At 41.5% G+C, this 22,385-nt stretch overlaps 1 protein-coding gene across 3 annotated transcripts in view; it reads right to left on the minus strand.

Moving 5' to 3' along the window:
- Nucleotides 1-22,182, minus strand: part of ephb6 (eph receptor B6) — a 36,311-nt gene extending 14,129 nt beyond the window's left edge. For all 3 annotated transcript variants that reach the window (XR_005894386.1, XM_041044158.1, XM_041044157.1), the window contains exons 1-5: nt 22,072-22,182; nt 13,300-13,364; nt 9,083-9,355; nt 6,883-7,052; nt 6,486-6,781 (exon numbers count right to left, since the gene is read on the minus strand). Coding sequence is in view for 2 of the 3 variants with exons in the window: in XM_041044158.1 (XP_040900092.1) it covers nt 6,486-6,781; nt 6,883-7,052; nt 9,083-9,355; nt 13,300-13,364; nt 22,072-22,129 (862 nt within the window). In the remaining variant the exon portion in view is untranslated. The remainder of the gene's footprint in view (nt 1-6,485; nt 6,782-6,882; nt 7,053-9,082; nt 9,356-13,299; nt 13,365-22,071) is intronic.
- Between the last annotated feature and the right edge of the window lie 203 nt (nt 22,183-22,385).

The raw sequence follows: 22,385 nt of genomic DNA on the forward strand, positions 1-22,385 counted from the left end.
TGGCTGCACATTACCAGACGTGTTCTCTTACAGCTATGACATGAAACATGACTTTGCTACAAAGCCTCTCACCCCTACTGTTACGAGCTCCGGCAACAACTCAGCCCCCTCCTCCTCCTCCCCTTCCTCCCATCCTCATCCACCTGATTGCAGCAGCCAATGATGGTACATGCACTCTGCCCTCCCGCCTGATCTGCAACCCCCCCCACCCCCCTGGCTCCATCCATCCATTCCTTCCTCCCTTCACTCTATCTTCTGGCTATAAAGTCAGATAGGTCATGGCCATTACAAACAGAGACACACATGCCTTTACAGAGGCATGCCCGGGGGTAGTAAGGAGAGAGGACATTGCACACAGTACTGCTACTAACTGTGTGCAACAGCAATCAAGCTGAATCTAATCTAATCCAATGACCTGATGAGTTCATGGCAATGCAATGAATAGGAGTGATAGGAAAAAATGGAAAAAGTCATACATAGATAGATAGATAGATAGACCATCAGTAGAGAGAGAGAGAGACTGACATGGAAAAGGGGATTAGTTTGGCAAAGGTTACACGTACGCACAACAGAACTGAATCACATAAACAAAAACAAGAGTACAATTGAATTGAATATCTATTTCTGAAGAGATAAACAGAAATTGAAAAAAGACAGCAATGAGGTGAGTAATTTGACGTTAACATAATACTTTAGTATGTAGATCACTGACCCAGTTTCCCTCTTTCTCTTTTCCTCTCCCTCTTTCATGCACTCATTCCCTCGTTTGGCTCCCAGCATAATCTCTCTCCCTCCCTCTCTCTCTCTCAGACGCACACATAAGCTCGGTCACAGATGCGACCACACAACAGGAGAGGTCGGTACACACAGTCAAAACTGTAAATGCCTTTCCCTGTCTCCCTCCACCCTTTGTGTTTTTCTACGTTGTATTGTTCAGTGCAGTCTGGAAACAGACAGACACCGAGTCATATGCACTCTAAAATCATCTGTTTCCATATAAGCTCCAACAGCACACAGCCATATGTAAAAGCAAATAATCCTTTGTAGGATTTTCTCACATAAACAAGTTGCCCTTCACAACCCGTGAAATATTCTGCAGCAAAAGCTGAACTTTATATATAACAGTGACAAAGAAAACAATTCCTTCCCTTTTTAGTGCGCACCATTAAATTCAACACCATGTTTTATATAAATCCTTCTTGTTTACAGAAATCTTAAGGAAAAAGAGATATATTGTAGCTTGCACACTGAATATCGCAAGTTCCCAAATGTTTAATGAGGAAACTTTTTGACCATTAAGTATTTTTGTCATCCGTGAAAAAGAGAAACTATGTGCACCAAAAAATTACACCTCCACCTACAATTAGGAGGTTACATAAAGCAAATTATTGTAATTGTAAGTGGAGTGGTAATTTTATGTTTATTTATAGGTTGTTTTTCTTTCACATGGATGTTTGCCTAAGACCTTGCCTTATTAAACTTTAAAGATTTTTGCAATTTTCAGTGTGCACAATACTTCTCTTTTTCTTACCTGCATTATTTCTTATCTGCTTTCGACGTGCACATTTGATCAACACATTATTCACCTTTTCTTATGAAACAAACAACAGATTAAAATCAGACCTTAGCTGCCTTTGAGGACAATGAGAGCATGACCTCAGTTTTCTTTCAGTGAATTTCAGGATTGTAAGGTTGTGAGGGGAAGTATTCATGCAGTAATTACAGAAAAATTACACATGGTAGTTTTTTAAAAGGTGAATCTGATATTCATGAGCCAAAATCTTTAAATGAGACTATTTTTAGGCAAAAATGTTGTGTTAAAAAGCCAGAATTATATTCCTGGCAGCCCCATGGATAAAAAACAGGATTTAGACTATCATTTGGAAATACAGTTTACAGGAAGTGTTAATTGATGTGAAAATTATGTGTTTTTTGTTGCTTAGTCAAGTCCCAAGTAGTTGGAGCTTCGGGACTCATGACCTCTGTATTTCTAAAATCCTGGCCACTGCCCTGGATTCAAAAACCTCATGGAGTTTCCCTTTTCAGTATTCTTACACTGCTTACAGCTTGATGATCCAATATGCTCAATAAATTTCCTCCACAGACGACTGATGCGATGTAGTTTAGGCTCATTTGTCATCACTGCATGACCAGTCCCCCCACAGTGAGGTCCAGCCAAAAATCAATACTGTATCTCATTGATCATTTCATTAAGCTGTGTTTTGCTCAAAGCTTGACCTTTATTAATAGACTCAAATCTCAACAGTGGTAATAAGTGTCCACTTGACATATAATGGTGGGTGAAAATTATGAAGAAAAAAGAGCAATTGGAATTAGGTAAAATACACAAATCCTGCTGTGTGATTGAAGCAAAATATCCACGGTTTGGTGAAAATATCCACGCTGTTCAGAACCAAGGTCGAGTCACTGATCACACTCAAAATAGTATTGCACTTGCACTTTTACTTCTTCCTCTGGCCAGATGTTCTTGTTTTGCACCATAACGTGCCTCAGGATAGTTAGTGGATGTGCCTGTACTAGGAGAGAGCACTCTGGGTGACAAATCAGGACAATCTGACATGTTGAATCGTTCACTGTCAGAACACAGTCGCACGCTACACAAAATACCACCATGGGTCCATATTATCTCAAAGCCCATTTGAGCATTCGGCACTAATCCATGTCCCAAATCCTTGACAGTGGCTTAATATGCAGGAGGAATCCAACAGAAAGAAGAAGTTTGTCTGAGGGCGACGTACGGCCAGCTCGGACCAGCTCACCACAGCTAAAGGACTGTTTCATGTCTGGCTGAACAGGTGTAATTGTGTCTCATGCTCAGTCGTGTTTCTGCCTGTGCTCTCCGCCTCTCTATCTCCCTTGCGGGATGCAAATGTCAAAAGAGAAAAACATCCTTCTGTTGTTTGGCATGAAAATAAAATAACAGCAGACATCTGCTGCTTGTCGTCTGCCACTGTCCTTCACATTTTTCAAAAAGCTGCAGACAAGTGTATCCCAGAACTGAGCTTTGAATGTCACAGTAATCATACAGAACCCAAATGCTGCTTTAGACTTGCTTGAGATAAACAGCTTTATAAATAATTGAGTAATGTTCTTTTAAAGTCTGCCAAAATGCCGACTATGTTTTTGTAAGTGCTTGATGCCTCAGTTGGTTACTTAATTTATCAGTCCAAATGGTGCAGTGTTGTTTTGGTGAGTCTGACTTATCAGATAATCAGGCATCACACATGAGGTAGATTAACAGGCGGCTGCAAAGTTTTTCTCACCAGTTCACCACCAAGTGTTGTTGTCATCATTTGTCATGATTCATTTTCATTTCAAACACACAGAAATGGGATCATCTAAGGTCTGATCTAACAGTAGAAGGAAAATATGAGAAAAAAAAAACATAGGATAAAGTTGTTATATGTTTTGAAGACCCTGAAACCTTCATCAATTTACTATGAGCAGTGGGGTCCTATATGAGCACACAATTTTCTGCTAAAACTTTGCAAATTTCACATGAGATATTTCTATGTTTCTTGAACTGGTTGTGGGTCAGTTGGAAGAACATTATGTAAGGTATGTTTATGCACATACAGTCATGAAAAGCATATAAGTTTAGATTTTGAGTGTGAATCTCCCCCAGTACAGAGCTTGCTTAGGCGATAGAGTGAGTAACCCCTCAATAATGGGGTTGCTGTGCCCATCCAAACTATAGAAGAGAGATATTTCCTTCTGGACCAAAGTGCTAGACCTACTGATCAACTGAAAAAAAAAAACAACTTCCATCAACAAAGCCATAACATTAGCTTTGCTAAGAAAGTACACCTCTTTGGGCTAAAACATAAAATGTTATTGGAAAATTAATATAATATAATGTGACCCTAACTTACCTTATTTACACTGTATATTATTATAACAAGGACTTACAAGTCCTTGTTATAACAATCCAGCCTCATCAATAAAGAAATATATTATGGAGTACCCTCTGGATATAAAAATAGAAAGCTATTAGAGCTGTGTGTAGTTCAAGGCAATCATTTAACACTGATATTCATTTTCGCACAAGACTGAGAGGAGGAGGGAACTAGAGTCCCTTATTTGTCCTTAAAATTTATGTCTTACTTGAGGGGGTAAAGCTGTGCTGGGTGTAGTATTCTCACACAGCTATCAACCCGCATTCATTTACATTGTAGTGATTTCCTTAAATAGCAAGTGGCCAAATACAATTCAATGAAATAGTAAAAAAATGGAAAGAAAAAATACATTGCAATTCATCCTTAATGGATTGTGGTGATTTCACTACATAATGTGTTAAATGAAATGGATGTGGGTTATGATGACATACTCACAGCGAGTGGAAATAAATGTCAGTTAACCCTTGATAAAGACTTTTTTTCTTAGAGTTCAAAGAACATTTTGCAGGTTAGTGTGTTTTAATTACAGCTTCCAACCAATCCATCAGTTCATTAGAGTAAAACCTACCATTTGCACACTTTGTGCTATTATTAAATGTCCTTGTGGCTTAATTCAAACAAGAACACAATGTACAACTTTTAATAGTGAGGAAAGTTCGGTGCTCCGCTTTTCGATGAGAACAAGGATCGGCTACTGTTAATAATCCATGACGACTGAATCGCCAGTTAACCATCTGCTTCTTTTTTCAATATTCCCAGGGAGCCAGGGAGGACAACAATGTAATGATGCCAATCCACATCATTAGTCAGTGAAGTGATCAACAAAATATAATCAAATGAGAGTTGGAACAAAAAGCCGGAGCAGCGTGGGCAGCAACGTGTTAGATCATTAATAGACCGTCAGTGCAAGCCTTTGCTCCGGCAGCTGAGTAGTTTCGAGGGGTGATTTGTCAGTAAATATCAATCAAGCGCAGACAAACACAAGTGGCGGGCCGAGTGCAGATGCAAAGCAAAAGAGCATGAGCACATTTCACAGCTGACTTAGCAGAATTGGAGGATTAATTGTGCTGGTTTTAGTTAGACTTTGAGAGCCCCCGTGTGAGTGGGCTGAGCAATTATGACCATTGAAATCCCAGGAAGACTGCAGTGTTTTAGTGTAATTCCGTAATTCTGACATTTACAGCCCTCAGACATATGTGAACGGAGTGGCAAGCACATATCAGCATCTCAGCAAGACACTCACATTTACACAAAAAGACTCATGCAACCATCGACTCTTTTCCCTTCACGCCCTCAGAATTTTTTTGCGAGCTCCTGTTCTTTAAGTCATTAACTTGCATCCTCCTATCTTTCACTCTCCCTCCATCTCTCCCTGTTTTCCCTCCACTCCCCCTCTCTCCCCCTGCGGTTTCTGTCACTTGTTCACAGACGAGTGGCCATTACATCGCCATGACCTAAATGTGTCACATCCCTCTCACTACGGCTCACTCCCTCTCTTCCTATTTCCCTCCTCCTGCTCTCTCCCTATATTCCTTCCTGTCCGTCTGGACATCTCTCAAATATTTTCTACTTCTTTTTTCCCCCCACTTACACCCACTTGAAAAAGTGTGAAAGCCTTTGAACAGTTTTTCAATTGCTGACCTCAGTGCAATCTGTCTGGCTCTCTCTTTTATTTCCTCTCCTGTCCCTACATTTCATTACAGTAATATCACATGAAGAGTAAACTGTCAATAAAGCACCTCTGGCCAAACAATCTCCTCGCATTTCCTGAAGATATTTCTGTGAAACCCTAGTTCAGTATCAGTATTGATCCAGATGCAACATATCTCACAATACACCAAGAAGAAAACTGGCCAGAAGTCAACATTGGTCCGAAAAGCTGACCGGTTACCAGTGTTTTTACTTTTTAAACTTTAAACTTTTTAACTTTTTTGATATTTTAAAATATATAAATATATATATAAAATATTTAAATATCATTTAAATATTTTAAATTATATAATCAAATTCATCAAAGCCAGTTAGCAGGTCATGGTGAGTATCAGGGCTGTCACCTGTGCGTAATTCAAATGTATGGTATATATGCCCCACACTACAGGTCTTGATTTTCAGTATGAGTCATTTGCTAAAATAAATAATACTAATAATACTAATAAAGTGCACAAAATAAACTTTAAGATTACGCCACATTGTGTGTTTAATATCAAATTAATCAATGTTAGTCAATGACTGTCAAATTAAATACACCATTGATTTGCACTATGTAAAGTGTAGGATCCAGTGTATTTAGAGCTTAACCAATAAGAGGCACTCAAAGTCAGGATATCTCTGCCTCTGCTGCAACAATTTTGATAAATTTTTAGCCATTCTTTTTTTGATCCCTGAACATTATGGCCCCTCAACTTTATGGAATGTGAAATTGGAAAACCCTTGAAACCATCAACACAGTGCTGATATACTGCAGCTACTGTGCGTGACAAATTAAATGAACATTGTGCAGAGATTGTAAGACGCGTCTCTGTGGGAATCAACCTGATCAGTATATTGTCAGCGTTCCTCCTGACTCACCCAAGCAGGCAGATCCATTGAGGTTTGGCTCATAGCCCTCATCGCAGACACATCCTCCAACAGGTACCATCCACTCTCCTTCAGCATTGCAGTGCATACGAGGGTGTGTGCCTCCCTGTGCTTTACTGTGGGCGACACATGTCCCATTCACGGGCACCAAGGCTGTCGGTTCTGCCCCTGAGGGTGTCGCGGGGTAGGACGCCAAGTAGAGACTGGTGGCTGGACAGCGCCGGTAGAAGATAGACACACCCATGAGGGAAACACAAGCTCCACTGTCAACAATAGCCAGAACAAATCTGAAACAAGAGACAGATTTTTAGATGGAGAGCAGTTAAACCTTTGGGAGTGAGGATATTAGTAAAACATGAGCATCAAGGTGTAGGACAGTGACAGTTACCCATTGCGTGTGAGAGGGGCAAAGCTGCGTGTCTTGACATTGATTCGGCTGTATCTGTTTGGTTGGTACTGGTGAGGTGAACTGGGCTCCACCTTGGAGAAACTCTTATCAGCTGCAATGGTGTCAATCTTCACCCAGCCCTCCCTGGTTTCCTTCTCCTTGCTGGATGGCTGCAGTGAGGACAGAGCAAAGTGGACAGGAGACAGCGGTGGGAAAGTTAATGAGTGGCCAAGAGAAAACAAAATAGCATGTACAGGATGTGTGGTTGACAGGAAAGAAAGAAGTAAACAAGAAGAAAATGATGGGCACTAAAATAAGTTGGTTGATGGATGAATCTGGATTGGAAATATGCAGTGCATTAAATTAAAAATAAATAAATATATATAGAGGAAAATGACAAGATGAAAGACAAGCTCAAAGTTCTGCTATAATTTTTCCCAGGCAGGAGAGTAAATGTTGACTTAGATCTGCAGTATGAAGGTCCCAGTGGGGGTTCGTGCTCAAGTCGCTGCAAAGATTTTCAGCACTGCAGTGCCTTGTGCTCTTCTGTTACTCTCCTCTGATTCCTCATCAGGCTTTGATTTGCATTTTTAAAAAGCATCTCACTTCCCTAAGGATAAATGCATTCATCTGAACAAATACTGCATCCCTCCCACTGTGACAGTAACTCAAGCAATTCAGACTTTGCAATTCACCTCCCAAAAAATGTAAAATTCAGACTAAACACATAAATACACAGAGCTTCTTTCGACAGTCAGTATCAGTCACTAAAAAAACATGGTTACTGCTTCGCTGACAACACACAAGGTTCAGAAAAATTTCCTGCAGTGAGTGTAAAATGGTCACTGTCATTTATTTTATGCCTTAAAGATGTAATTAGTGGGACAGAAGTGACATTTCTGCAGACCACAGTAGCACATTTTTGTATTTTGTAAACCACAGCATGTGCTTCACACCACTGCGGTCTGAGAAGGCCGTCAATCTAAGCAGCTTTTCTTGGCAAGCACAACAATAATCAGGGTGATTATACAATTACTCCTTGTCATGGGATGATGAGAGGTTTTGCTGTTTTGGTGTAACATTAGCGTAACAACAATTGTGACAACAATCGAATTTTCATTTTACTTTGTTTAATGATTCTGTCTGAAGGTTTGCTTCTGCTTTGCCTCAAGCAGTGATGAAAAACAACTGGAAAAAAGAGAGGAATTAATCCCTGTTTAATTCAGTATATGAGCAGATGAGCCTTAATGAGAGATTAGTTGAACATTTTAAAATTCTAATTAATTTGTTTGTCAAAAGAAACCAAAGAACAAAGACATAAATAAATGCCGCAACTAAGCCCGTTAGGGTGAACACACATTATCCATAACCTGGATTGGGTGACATTAGCTGTTTTTAAGTACATTACTTAATTTGTGTGCAACTTTTGAAGAACTAGCTTATTTCAAACAAATTATTTAATAAACCAGGTTGTACCATTGAAATTTAAGAAATATCTTAGCTAATGAAGACTTCAGACTTCAATTATATATATAAAAAAATGAGAAATATGACTTTCAGAGTAAGTATTCATCCCTTTTAGAGAAATAAACTATGCTACCCTAACTGATGCTAGTATTTAACCTGATGTTATTAGCATAACATGTTGTAGTTTAAGATTAATGTTATATTTTGTTATTTTTTGTGAAATGTCGTTTAAAATCTTCCCAGTTTCTCAAGTGCCGCAAGTGTCAGGTCAAATAGTGTCAGACATATTTCATGTAACCTCTTTAAACAGGTTCATATATTAGCAAGTTAACATTAGTTTTGTCCGTTAGCTACACAACTGCTACTTGGCTGTTACTGGGTGTAAATATTTAGGGACACATAAAGCTCTATGTGAAAACTTGTGTGCTGCCACACAACTTAAATTTGTGATACATAAAAATCTATTCAGTTTTTGTTGAAGTATTTGTTATTATAGAGGAGATACATACCTAAGGCTGCCTGAAAGAGAAGTTCTTTGGCGGAACTTTTATATTACTTGGTCTGGAGACTATTTCTACCTGGGGATCGATTAAGTTCTTGTTATGCTAACATATCCAAATAAGATGCATGGCACTTAAAGTAAAAGAACGATTACCATATGAATACAACAGTCAGGTAAATTACAACACGGCAGTGTTTATACAGTACGTCTAGCGTTGTTCTTCTGCCTCACCTCAGCTACCCAGGTCCTCTCCAGCTCCCTCTGGGAGTTGGCCTGTTTGTAGTACAGGGTGAGTGTCTCTCGGCAGGTGGGTGATGGTGATCGCAGGCTGGCGCAATCACGCACCGAGAAACGCAACGTGACGAACACCCGTGGAGCCGAGTGGCGGTACAGGAAAGGCGTAGCCAACCAGTTGTCCTGCAGACGGGGATTTTGGTTGACATTGCAGACCTCGAAGGTTCGTATGAGCTTCCCCCGGTCGTCCAGGACACTGACCTCGTCCCACTGAGAGAGACAGAAACAATATCATGAGCTTGTGTAAACTCAACATCCTAAAAGGGGAACATATGATCCTAAACAGGGAGCTCTGTGTAAACTGTTAAAACCCAGGTATGTTTAACGTTTATTCACAGTTATGAATCTTCCTCATATCTTAAAAGATGGTTTACATGTTACCAGATAAATATTTAGCATATTGCCAGTGGCGCTGACATGTGGATCTTATCCTTTACTAAGATTACACTGTTGTTTGACATCTTCATCCTGAGTGAGATAAGTATAATAGAGCATTTGTTTTGTCCTGATATAACACACAGGCACTGAATCCACAAATGAAAAGCAGTTTTTCACTGCCCCCAATGATGTTGGTTGTCTGTGTGGTAAAATCTGATATTGTCATTTTTCAGTTTAATATGTTACAATTTGCTAAATTATTTTAATAACAATAATTCCGTTTTATAGAGTGGCATGTAGTTGGTTTATCTCTTGCACTGGTTTTGCATTTGCATGTGTACAATTGCTCGCACGAGACCGGCAGTAGACAATTGCGTGTCTGCTGTTATGTAATGAAACAAGAATATTTTGTCATATTTTAGGGAATCTGAATAATTGTGGATGCACTAATGGAACAGGACATGAGTGGTATCTTCATGGAGAGAAGTAAGCAGAGCTCAGAGACACGGCTCTGAGTGAGACTCAGTCAGATGAGTCAAAATGTAAATGTAGGCACAGGGTTTAGTTTCACCAATTATACAGTACGATGCCTCCAAGGATGAAAAGGCTCTGCTTTAAGCCTGTGTAGCCCTGAGTGACAAGCAGGGTCTTTTCTGTTGTAACACAGAGGAATTATGCATTAGGCCTCATCATCATTATTCTCCCTACAACAATGGCAAGAGGACAAAAGGTCCTGACACCCTATCAGGGTGCATTTGGCAAGTGTGTGTGTTCCTGTGTTTGTGCATGTTAGTGTATCTCTGCATGCTTATGTCTTTTTCTCTGTGTGGTTCTGACAGCCAGTGTGAACAAAGATCTTCGTAGCATCACACATGAGAGAGTGCATTCATATTTGGTCCAATTGGAATAATGATAAGATCAGTGAGCAGATAGAAAGAGTCTGAGGCACTGTCAGTCTAATGGAGTGAAAGGACAGTTTTCTCTCTCCCGGGCCGTGATTCACTCTCTGTCAGACATGAGAACGAGGGAAATCGGATGGAGGGGACAAGAGAGAGCACATGGCGAGGTGGAGGGATGCAGATGGAGAGTAGGGAGAGAGAAAAGTGGGAAAATAGAAATCAGATAGGGCATGTGAGTGTGTATTTTTGTGCGACAGTCAGGAAGCCGCTGACAAAACCTGAGCATGTGGCAAAAGGCGCAGATTTTCAGTTAGAGAGAGTAGCTGTTGGTGTTCATGTGTGGCATTGCGTGCAGTTTGCTTCTGTACCTTTGTGAAAAAACACAGCTTTTATTTGTTCTCTGACCCCCAAACCCCCACCACCAACTCCCCTCCCTCTCCCTTTCCTATTTCTCCTTGTCTCGTTTTCTTCCTTCGTCATGAAGAAAGAAAAAAAGGGGCAGATTGGGGAGGAGGGGTGGATGAAGCGTTGGAAAGAAAGAGGGGAAAAAAAAGGGACGACTCATCTTCGTGATTTAATTTGAACCGAAACGCCAGAGAGCCACGCGATCTTTCCAGTGACAGAGGACAGGGAGGGGCCTCGGACACAACTGTGGACACACAAACAAACGTATAGGAGCAGAGAAAGGCACGCACATATACCGAAGACATATGCATGTGCACACACTCAAAGCAAAGACAGACAGACAATGGAAAAACAGTGAAAACAAGTGGAGAGAAAAAAAGCAAAGACTACTGTAAGAAGTGGGGGGTCTCTGCTGGTTTGAGGGGCAGAGGGGAGATTGAGTTGGGGGATAAAAGGAAAAATATGAGGCAGAGACCCAGTGGCCCTGGGACTGGGAACAGCAAAGCAAGGAAAGATTAAAAGAAGGGGAGAGAAAGAGACAAAGACGCTTGTCAGTACATTAAAAGAATGGAAAGATGGCAAGAAAGCAAGGAGAAGCAGGAGGAGAGCGCAGTAAAGCATATCCACAGACCCTCAAGCAGAAGAAAAGATGAGATATGAAGAGAAAAGTGAGGAAAGGGTTAAAAAAAGAACGCACACACATACACACAACCTCCCTTCTTCTCTCCCCCTCTCTTGGTCTGTCTTTCTACTTTTCTCAGCTTGATGCCCCAGGTCAAATAACCATATCTCCATCTCAGAAGCACTTCTCATCCAGGGACCATAGAGGGGAAAAAACTCATGTAAATGCTTGATTTGCTCACACACACACACACACATTCCCTCACTTCCTCACACACACAAATGGATGCCCCCCTATTAGCAGCTGCCATCATGGTTCACAGATTCCTAACACACATGAGGCCCTAATTAATCCAACATCGTGTACAATTATGGGCCGACAGTGGAGGCCAGACTGGGGTGATAATGACAGCGCGTAAAGCTACAGTTTAGTGTAAGGTGAGATAAAAGGCTTGATGTGAGTGTGTATGTCTGCCAGATGTTGGTTAGAGACGACTGTACTTTCATTTGGTCCTTTTTCATCTGCCAGCATGTGAAACTCTGGTGGTATAGGGGGTCGTAATTGTTGGCTCTCATTTCTCAAAACACGCATGAAGGTTTATGTAGCTAGTTGTGACTTGTTTTCATTTCATGCGCAGTATGATGCTCTAAATTTATATGTCACATGTTTAAACATATTGTCCATGTATGGATAAAGACTTAAAATAATATTGTTCTGAGTAACTGGCATAGGAATTTCCTCCACAGGAATAAGAACAAGTACATGTGTCCTATAGTTTCCCACATGTAGTTTGACTGATTATTTCAAAGATGATGACAATGAAGACGATGTATGAGTGTAATTATGAGCCATATTAGAACTGAGCCACAATCACTCACAGATGAATGAATTTAACTGACCCAGGAGTTGACCCTAGCACAGTCACGCAAGTACACACACTCACACACACATGCGCTCACACATGTAAGCCCACACACACATATTTACGCAGCTTGATTTTTGCTTGATTTTGATGTGTGAACGTGCAAACACAGTGAGGAATCCATGACAAAAAAATTGTTACTGGCTGGACATGTGTGAGCCATACACAGATGTACAATCAAATGTGTTTGCGTGTTTTCTTACAACCTGCTCAGAAACTATATATATATATATATATATATATATATATATATATATATATATACCTCATTATGGTAAGACATGATAAGTTGAGAAGCACAGAAACAATTATTTTTCATCTAGACGTTCTCTTTTTTTCCCTTTGTACAGCATGTGTATTTAACTTGCCATAATAACTGTACAGGACCTTTCATCATGACTGACATAATAGATTAACATAATCCGTCCTAATCTTATACCAAAGCTTCACTAAAAACCTTTAATGTAACCTTTTTGTGATAGTCGATCAATCGTTTAAGCCAGGGGTGTCCAAACTGTTCCACAAAGGGCCGTGTGGCTGCAGGTTTTTGTTCCAACCAATCAGCAGCACACCAGACCTGACTCATTTAATCAACTGATCTCAGTCTTCAGACAGTTGATTGGTCAAAGTGTGTGCTCTTCATTGGTTGGAACAAAAACCTGCAGCCACACAGCCCTTTGTGGAACAATTTGTCAAAGACAATCATTAGTAACTTAATGCCTATACTTTACCTAACAGGACTGTTTCTGTAACAAAAATGTGTTACGTATAATGGTGTTTAATCCATCATTAGAGTTACTACTAAGCCCAACAAACAATGTGATTACAACCCAGCACTAAAAATGTAACCATGTGTAACATGTGTTTAACACATTTGACTGGCCTCCCAACAGCTGGAAAGCACACTGACAGTCTGCTCTCTGCTTACCCCTGTGTCTGGATAGGTGGTCCAGCCCAGCTCTGAGGTAGACTCTGTTGTGTCCAGCAACATCACTGAGGGAAAAGGAATCAAAGACAAAGACAAGGTGTAAGAAAACAGACAAACAAGATGTACAGAATTCAAATGAATGCTGTTGATTGCTGCTCAAGAGTTAAAACTTTAAACTTGAAATAGTGTGAGCACTAAAAAAAAAAGAGAAGTGACTGTGAAACAGAATTTGTAATCATTCTCTCATGGACTGAAAGCCGCAGAATGTGTGATTCTGAGATGCCTTGACAAAGATGGACTTTGTTAAGTAATTTATTTGTGGGTGAGCTGTACTTCCCTCAAATCAATCAATCAATCAAACAGTCTTTTATGCCTTTGTTTAAATACCACAAGTAGTTGGAAGCTGCTCTACTGTTGGTGGAACAGGTCCAGGATTTGTCCACATTTCTCTTTTGACTTTTCCTCCCATGCAGTAAAATCAGGGAGGGCTCCAGCTGTGTGCATCTGTCAAACCTCATAACGGATTCTGAGTGATGATGCATTTTGGCACGATGTTCTGGTGTTTCAAAAATTAAACTGATTGACCTGATGGGGCACCGTGATTAAAGGTCAAATTTTCCAACTTTAAAAGGCCATAACAGTTACTGTCACATTTTATTGAAACTTATCAAGCTGATTCTTCTTGTAGTTTAGCCCAAGGAGAAACTTCATCATTTTGTGGAGGATGATATGTTCATTGTAGCTTTCTCTTTTGTTTCAGGTTTTACAGGCATTTTCTCATTTCCACTGAACTGGATGGGGAAGCAGGAGAATAGCGTACGACTTTTATGTTGGAGTGTATTTTCCCATAATTTGCTTATAAGTTTAAGTGCTTTAAAAAGCAAGCTGGCAAAGAAATCACACACACCAAGTGACTTTAATGCTGAGTGCTGCATGCTGACACATGGCAGCTTCCCACACAAAACTGAAGCCCTTGAATTTTCCATTAGTATTCCAAAACCATGGTGGCTGCCGCTCCTTCAGTCTGGCACAGTCTTGAGGAGCAGCCGATTGAACGCAAGCCAAAGTTTGTCGTGCACACAGAGGTGGAAGAAACATCAGACTTCAGGTCTGGATGCTCGCACAGATGGATTTAATAGGCAAATACACAGTGCCCAATTTGGTCATGCACAACACTAATCACATAAAGGCCTGTAGACACATAGACACACAAAGCCTTGCGGGGAGGTAAGAGCTATCCGCCTCTGTTTACAAATAAATAATTCTCCTCATTGTTGTCATACAATTTTTATGCTTTTCGTTTCCATTTCATGTCACACAATCGTTCACCAGAGAAAAGGAGGCCTTCTTTTCCTCTCTGTGACAACCAGACAAAGAGTGACTGAAAAATATTATCTACATAATCATCACAGTCATAGGATGGGATTTCAAAAGGTACCCTGTCTCACCAAAACACCGGTGACTCACTGAGATGGCTCAGTTTTTATTTCTCAGATGTACAAGCTTGTGCACACACACACTCTGAGTCCCTCTTCTTCTTAATAAATCAAACAAATTAGAAGAAAATGATATAATTTGTGGTTTATGACATAAATTACCCCCACCATTCTGTTCCCTGACTGTGCTGTACAGATTTTTTTTTTTTTTTTAGGATTATACTCACAGATGGAGACCCAGCAAATCTGCCCTCCAATCCTTCACTTCCCTCCTTTTTTTTCTTCTTAGAAGCCCCCCTTCCCCTCTAGTCTATCTGTTTTCACCCACTAGCTTGTCTTTGTGTCAATCTCACTAAATTCACACATTTTCCATGGGAGTCCTCCAAGATTCAGAATGATATGAATTGTATCAAGAAAAGAATGCAAATGGACTGTGACAGCTAAGGATTATATGCAGCCACAGGCATCAGAATAAATAGTTTTTAGTGCAACGTATGTCTGGACAGCTTGGCAGAGCTGATGAGGATAAAATCAGCTACAGGGAGAAAACTAAATCCACCGAGCCAGGAAGTCCAAAGTCTTTCAGAAGGTTGACAATTCCCATTTGTGACACACCTTTCCCTCATTGTTTAATGATGCCGCTCAAGCAGATCACAACATTCACTGTGTGTGTGAGACTGCCCATTGATTAGTTTCCCAAGCTGTGTCCCCTGTCCTTCATTTCACTTCAGAATAATAAATGATCATTACATGGACAAACCTGTCCAGCGTGAAACACATTCACTCACCTGTCAGGTATTCTGACCTCATTAAACCCCACCCTGTTTAGATCAAATAAGAAACACATACACACAAATTTTGCAAGCGTGTCACTCCAGATTCAATTAGCCCTGTGCTTCAGGGCAGAGTCATGCATGAATAATATATAGCAAACTATTTTGACATTAATATTTATGCCTCTACTATTTAGCCTCTTGTCGTGGAGCCTTAGGGACCACAGATCCTCACGTTCCCTCCAATCTATCCGGGACAAACCTGTACATGAGGATTACATGGAGGGGTGTTCAAAGAGCTTCATGGATGTCTCATTGCGTGACATTAGCATGTTGAATAATTCACCACGACATCTTAAGATGAGCATTGAGTGCTGTGTTTCACACACCTTTCAAGGATTAACTCGAGCTGAGGCATCATGACTGGATCTTGTGTGTGTGTGTGAGACAGTGTTGAACAAAAGAGGGGGACATTTTCTGGCAAGTCCACTTGGCAGTAAAAGCCCCTTTATTTAACTCTCAGACAAGGCCATCATGTACACAGAGCGCAACAGCATCCGAGTTATTGGTCCATCTTAGGGCCGAGACACTCAAAGTTTGTCCCTGACAGTTTGCAGAAGTGCTGAGTCTGCAATCTGGACCTGAGTGCTGCTTTGATGCACAGCGGCCTCTCACATCTTCATGCTCCACTCTGGTCTTTTACTCACTTTACTTCATACCTTTCCCGTTTTTTCTACTTCCATCTTGTCCCTTGTCCCTCTCATCCCCTCCACCCCTCAAACCCCCCCTCCGTGTGTATTATTCATCTAAAAAGTGACAGCAGGGTAGGCATCTCTGTACATTAAATAAGAAAATATTCTGTGCTCCATTATTGATGCCAGATCTGCTGTTTGTGTGGGAAAAGCTCTGATAGAATAAGAGTAGACAATAGAATAGAAAAGGCAGGATTATGAAACGGGAATGAAAAGAGGATGGCAGGATTGTGTTTGTGCATACGAACGTGCTTCTTTCACTCTTCCCCCCCCCTCTCTCTCTCTCTCTCTCTCTGTGTGCGGTGTGGGTGTAAATGCTCCTTTCTGTTGTGCAGAGGTGACCTGCATTAGTTCACGACTGTCCCCTCTGCCACTGGAGTGTTCACTTCAGCTGAGTGACCCTCTCTCCGCTCTCTCCATGCATTTCTCTTTGCCCAACACTTTCCCTCTCTGTGTGGCCATGCATGCACCGACACTCTCCAGCGCTAAGTGTAGTGCTGTCGTTCACATTACGCCTCTTTGACGGCAGATGTATTCTACTTTACAGCACACTCTCCGGGCAATACACTCCCCCCCCCGAAACACTCAGCAAAGGATTTTGGTGTTAACGTTAACGTAGGCTAGAGAGGTGCGAGTGTGTGAGAGTGTGCGCGTAATATGGCTGAACACCAAAGAAAGCGCACCTGCAAAGAGTACACAGAGTCGCCGAGCTCACAGGTAACAACACGTTACAGAAAAACACACACTTTGACAAAAAAAAAAATTCCCACAGTGCCTGAAAGCGTTCAGAGCGGCGATCAGGTCATGTTTTGTCTTTTGTCCACTCATCCACCCATTCTTTATACACTCCAGATGCTCCCACCCACAGACAGTCAGTCAAGGACAAGGCCTACACCAAACCATCATTACAAACAACCACAGCGAGAGAGTGATACGCCAAGACAGAGCGGGAGCAGGAGGAGGAGGACGAGGGTGGAGGAGCGAGGAAGGAGGGGGATTAACGCGATTCCAGAAATAAGCATGCACATGTCAAAGGGAGTTATCAAAAACTCAGTGGCGGTTAAGCTGAATGAAAGTGCAGCTGCAACAAACAGCACTTAAGCCAGGTTAGATGACAGAGCAATGCCTGCAATGAGTCGCAGAACAGGCAGCAACAGGCGCAGGTAGGAGGACATTTCACAAGAACTGACTCTTGCAAAAGCAAGAGTGCTTAGTTTACCAACCGGAGAAAAGCTCTGGGTAACTACATCTTAAAGGAATAGTTCAACATTTTTGGGAAACGTGCATTCCATTTGCCAAGAGTTAAGCTTTTTTGTACAGCCTCGTTGGAGGTCAGAAGTGTTTACAGCTGGTACAAATGGCCGCACTTTAAGGGAGTGTGAAAATCCAGCCCTCGTGAAGAGTGGGGAGACCCAGTATTGGTTAAATATAGATAATGGTGCAAATTTTCAGACGGTTTCTCCTGGAAGACACTGTTAGTGTTGCACTCGGCTGTGGAACAAACAAAAAAAAAAAAAGTCCAACAAACAGTTCTGATGGAGTACAGTGGCATCTTTAGATGAGCAGATCATTATTATTTTCATGTATGTTGGTGAAAGAGGAAGCTCGCTTAGCATATAGACTGGAAACGGGGGAAACCTCTAGCTTGGCTCTGTGGAACAAAATCCACCTACCAGCCCCTCAGTGTAGACTGTATGTTTAATGCATACAAGAAGTAATTTGTAGCAGTCTTGCTCCAGGAATTTACCAAACCAAGAAATAGTCCTCTACGTGACCTCTTTTAAAAATACAAGTTGACGTGTTCAGTTTTTGATCTTTGGAGCTTTTGTTACCTTTGTTACCTGTTTCTAGCCTTTATCTCCTGGCTCCATCTTTGTGTCTACCGTACAGACATGTGAGTGTTATCAATGTTCTCATCTAACTGTGAGCAAGTAGTCAAATAAATGTATTTGCCAAAATGTCCTTCCCAAATTCCTTTATGCTGTTCAGTTACTCCTACACCTCTCTTTCCTACCCCTTTAGCAAAGGGCAGTCGATTTGAAAACTGAAGACCAGATTAGACACATTTTGGTTGTGTTTTAAGAGCCAGAAAGGCCTGGCTTTGGCAAGAAGGAAAAAATCATGACGTTACTTAATGAGACCTAATAAAAGCTGTGTTAGCCGAAAATCTTGTGGAAAAATACTTGTCAATGGGGCCACAGTAGAGAAGTTTGTCCCTCTCCGTACTTAACTGCTCACTGGAGAACAGTAATCTGTGCTCAGTGGAAAGGAAGAATCAAAATACAAAATTTGCTCCTAAAAATCAAACATATTTTCATCCCCATCTCCACCCTCAACAGCCACTAAGAAGAAGGAATGTAAATCTGTGAAGGGATCAGTTTACTGTAATCTCATTGTGTAATTTTTCAATAGTGAAGCCTTCAACAATCAAACTTAGCTCTAGCTCCTTTTGGTTGGTGCCAGCACGCAAAGTGCCAAGTGCAGCTTTAATGTGAAATTCAAAACTGCAAACTACATTCCAGTGTCACAGCAGTCCATACCACACGTTCATCTTTCAGTTATACTTTGGCTCTAACTCATTGCCTGTCCGCACAGGCGTATTATCCGTGATGCTATCTGCCACGACACTGACTGACTCAAAGCAGAGAGTCTTGGCTCGCAGCTGCCTGAGGGCTTCAACCTCTCATATCACAAATGGCAGATGTGTGATTCATTTGAGGAAAAGTGGCCTAATGTCATTACAGCGCTCTCAACAGCCACAGAAAATGATGTTGCTTTTAAAAATTACATGGGAAAAAAAAATGCTGCTAAAAATAACGCCTGGTCACAGTTAAGTGTTGTAGTGGCAATGATGGGGATGCTGCGTGCTCCACTTCCCACCAGCATGTGATTTCTCTCTTTCTGCAGCTCGGTGAACGTGCAGGCCGGAGGAACGAGAGCAGGAAGCTTTTCAGGGCCGTTAGTGGCATCTGTCCTACCGCACTCCCACTGTGTCGAGCATGCCATTTGTTTTCTTATCACACTGTCTCTAATTTATCATGTCATGAAAAAGACAAAACAGTTTACTACACCCAGGATAAGAGTGGTAATCTGCCTAATTAATACCCAGTTAAAGCCAGAACCAATCCACAGCAGGAAAGATGGTGCGGATGACCTTAAAGTGAGAATGTCAACATGCCCCCAGAATTTATGCCGCCTGGTGCTTTTCTTTTTATGCACAGATAACCAGTGGTGGAAGCCACAGATAACCAGTGGTGGAAGCAGTACTCAGATCCTTTACTTAAGATAAAATCTCAGTACAACAATGTAAAAGCAGTTCTGCAGTCAGAGATTTGCCGAAGTTAAAAAAAGTGCAGCAAAATATACTTGAGATTATTAATGAGAAAACACAGAATAAAAAACTTACACAAAAGTTTAAGGGGCAAATGTTAAACTCAGAGACCTCTGAAGCCATTTCTGACAAGGGACCCCAGTTAGACATACCCTTTTTGAAATGTGTCACAAGCCTTTAGCAATGTATTTAATTTTATTAGTCTGACAAGTTTTTATGTAAAGATCTTAATCTGAAAAGTTAGTCTAGCTGTCAGACAAATTTAGTATTACAAAAAAGTACAATATGTTCTTCTGAAACGTAGCAGAGTACAAGCAGAAAAGGGTTAAAAAGGGAAACACTCAAATAAAATAAGTTCAAATTGTATGTAAGTAGAGCAGTGGAGTAACATCTGCAAAATATTTTCACCAGTTGGATTTTCATACAGAAAAGTCATTCACATTTAAATTATTTTAGTATAGACTTTAGCCAGCCTGCCGCCTTTTGGTCAAAATCAGATGACATTACCATTTCGGGGTATGGCAAGTTTCACTAATGACACAAGGTGAGTATCTGGGTATGCTTAGCTCCGTGAGCATCACTGCAGCTCCACTCATCCATGATGGGAAGAGCTGGAGGGGCATCAGGTGCGCCTCCTGCGCAGGCCTCCCCTTCAGTGCGGTGTGTTAATCCAATGTGAACACAGATCCAGTAATTTAGAGGCCAGCCATGTGGCTTCACATCAACACCTCACATCAACAATGCATGTGGGCGAACACATTGACACTTACACAGGCGGCATGTGCGAGTGATAAATCAAATGCCCTGTCACTCACACGCTCTGCTAGTTTGTCTGCATGCAAAGAAGCAGCAAACTAGCTTTTATACTTTTAACTGTGAGAAGTGATGACTACAAATTGCACTTCTTCGTGGTCTGTGGTGTGAAAACAGACATGAGTAGGGGTTGTTAAAGGTGGATACACTGATATACTTCAAAAGCAGTAGACAGACAATAAACAATAGGAAGACAGACAGTAAACATATCAGTTAACAGGCAGCCATAGTCAGTCAGTCCAGACAGACATGTCATTTACTGCGATCAAAGCAGAGGCAGACGCCAAATCCTCCCTTCGTGACATAACTAGATGCTTCAATTTATGTGGATTTATATGGACTTCCATGCTATTGGGTTAATACTGTATTATGAAGCGCTCTATTTCAATTACGCAAACAGAGTCAGTAGGCCAGCAGCACTGTGCAGCCTCTCTCTGTCATTCTGTCTCATCTTAGTCCAGGCCATCTGTCACAGACGCAGCTCAAATCTGTGGCATGAGGCTGACATATAAGTTACCTCTGTTATAGGCCAGTACTGACACACACCTCGCAGTAAACTGAAGCCAATGGGAGATGAGCATGAACAGGTGCAGCCCTTTCCCATGTGCAGCTCTTTCCTTTGAAAATAATTGCGTGCTGACGGCTGAATCCCCCTCAAGTGTTGGGGACAGGATGTAGGAGTGGGAGCTATGTATAGGCAGAAGCTAAAACATGTATGCACCTATAACTACACACACACACAGATATGTACAGATGCACAGGCATATAGAGTGTATAAAGGCAGTTTGAGTCATCAAATTATTGTCAGCCCACCCTGATCTGACAGAATTCTTCATGGATGGAGTCTCACTCAACTATCAGCCTTCCCAGTTTGTTACACTTATATACATATTTACACGCTCGCTCACTTGCTCTTGCACTTTTTAAACACGTATTATTTCCATTTACGTAGACCAAGAGTGGAGAGCTAAGAGAGGAGATGCATCCATAGAAAGAAAGGGCACTGATAACTGTACTGGAGGGGGGTAGGGGTCTCTGGCTGTCACATCCGTGAGATCATAAGTGACATGGGGGCTGGGAGGAGGTCGCAGACTCCATAGTCAAAGAGAAACGGGTTATGCAACTTATTATTCGTTTGTCTCCTGCCTTATTTCCATATTCTTTTGTTGCAGGAGCTTGATAGGCCCCGGCAAGCACCTGGCACTTCCATGCCAACAAAGTCCTATCTGATGTGCTGCCACAGTGGCACACACGAGCATGTGCATGCATATTCACTCAATCAGACACGATGGCAGAGCCCACAGAACTAACACACACAGGGCTGCGTGAGCAAGGGGAAAGGTGTATAATTATTCAGGGGGTCTCAAGCTGGAGGTGGAGCCCAAAAATTCCAGGATGAATTGGACTTTCTTGTGGCACTACAGGGCCTTAAGTGCCACAGTTTCACATGTTGTCAAAGTGCCCAGAATTCCCAGAGAGCCACATTCTTGGAGAGCCGATGCAGAAGCATACCTAGAGTCCATCCTTCACTTGTGGACTCATTACAAGCACATGATGAGAGAACTGTGTAAAGTCTCCATTGCACTATGCAATATGCCCATAAACACACACACACATGCAAGCATCGATTTAATGTGAATAAATTCAAGTAAAAGTTCAGTTCTTACCTTCCTCCGCTGAATTAGGCTGGAAAAACAGACAGAGAGACAGAAAGACACTCCACATCTCCACTACAGAATGACACTGACAGAGAGAGAGAGGGAGGGAGAGAGCATGAAAGAGAGAGAAAGAGGGAAATAGACTGAGTGTGTGTGACAGAGCGAGAGAGAGAGAGAGGGAGAGGGGGGTGAGAGAGGGGTGGAGTCTGTTTGCTCTCTTTATCTGAGGGAGAGAGAAAAAGGGAGAGAGGGGGGATGAGGGGGTGGATGGATGAAGGGATGAGAGAAGGAGAATAATATTTACAGAACAGCACATACAATAA

The sequence above is a fragment of the Toxotes jaculatrix genome, chromosome 8, assembly GCF_017976425.1.
Source record: "Toxotes jaculatrix isolate fToxJac2 chromosome 8, fToxJac2.pri, whole genome shotgun sequence".
NCBI classification, from domain to species: Eukaryota; Metazoa; Chordata; class Actinopteri; family Toxotidae; genus Toxotes; species Toxotes jaculatrix.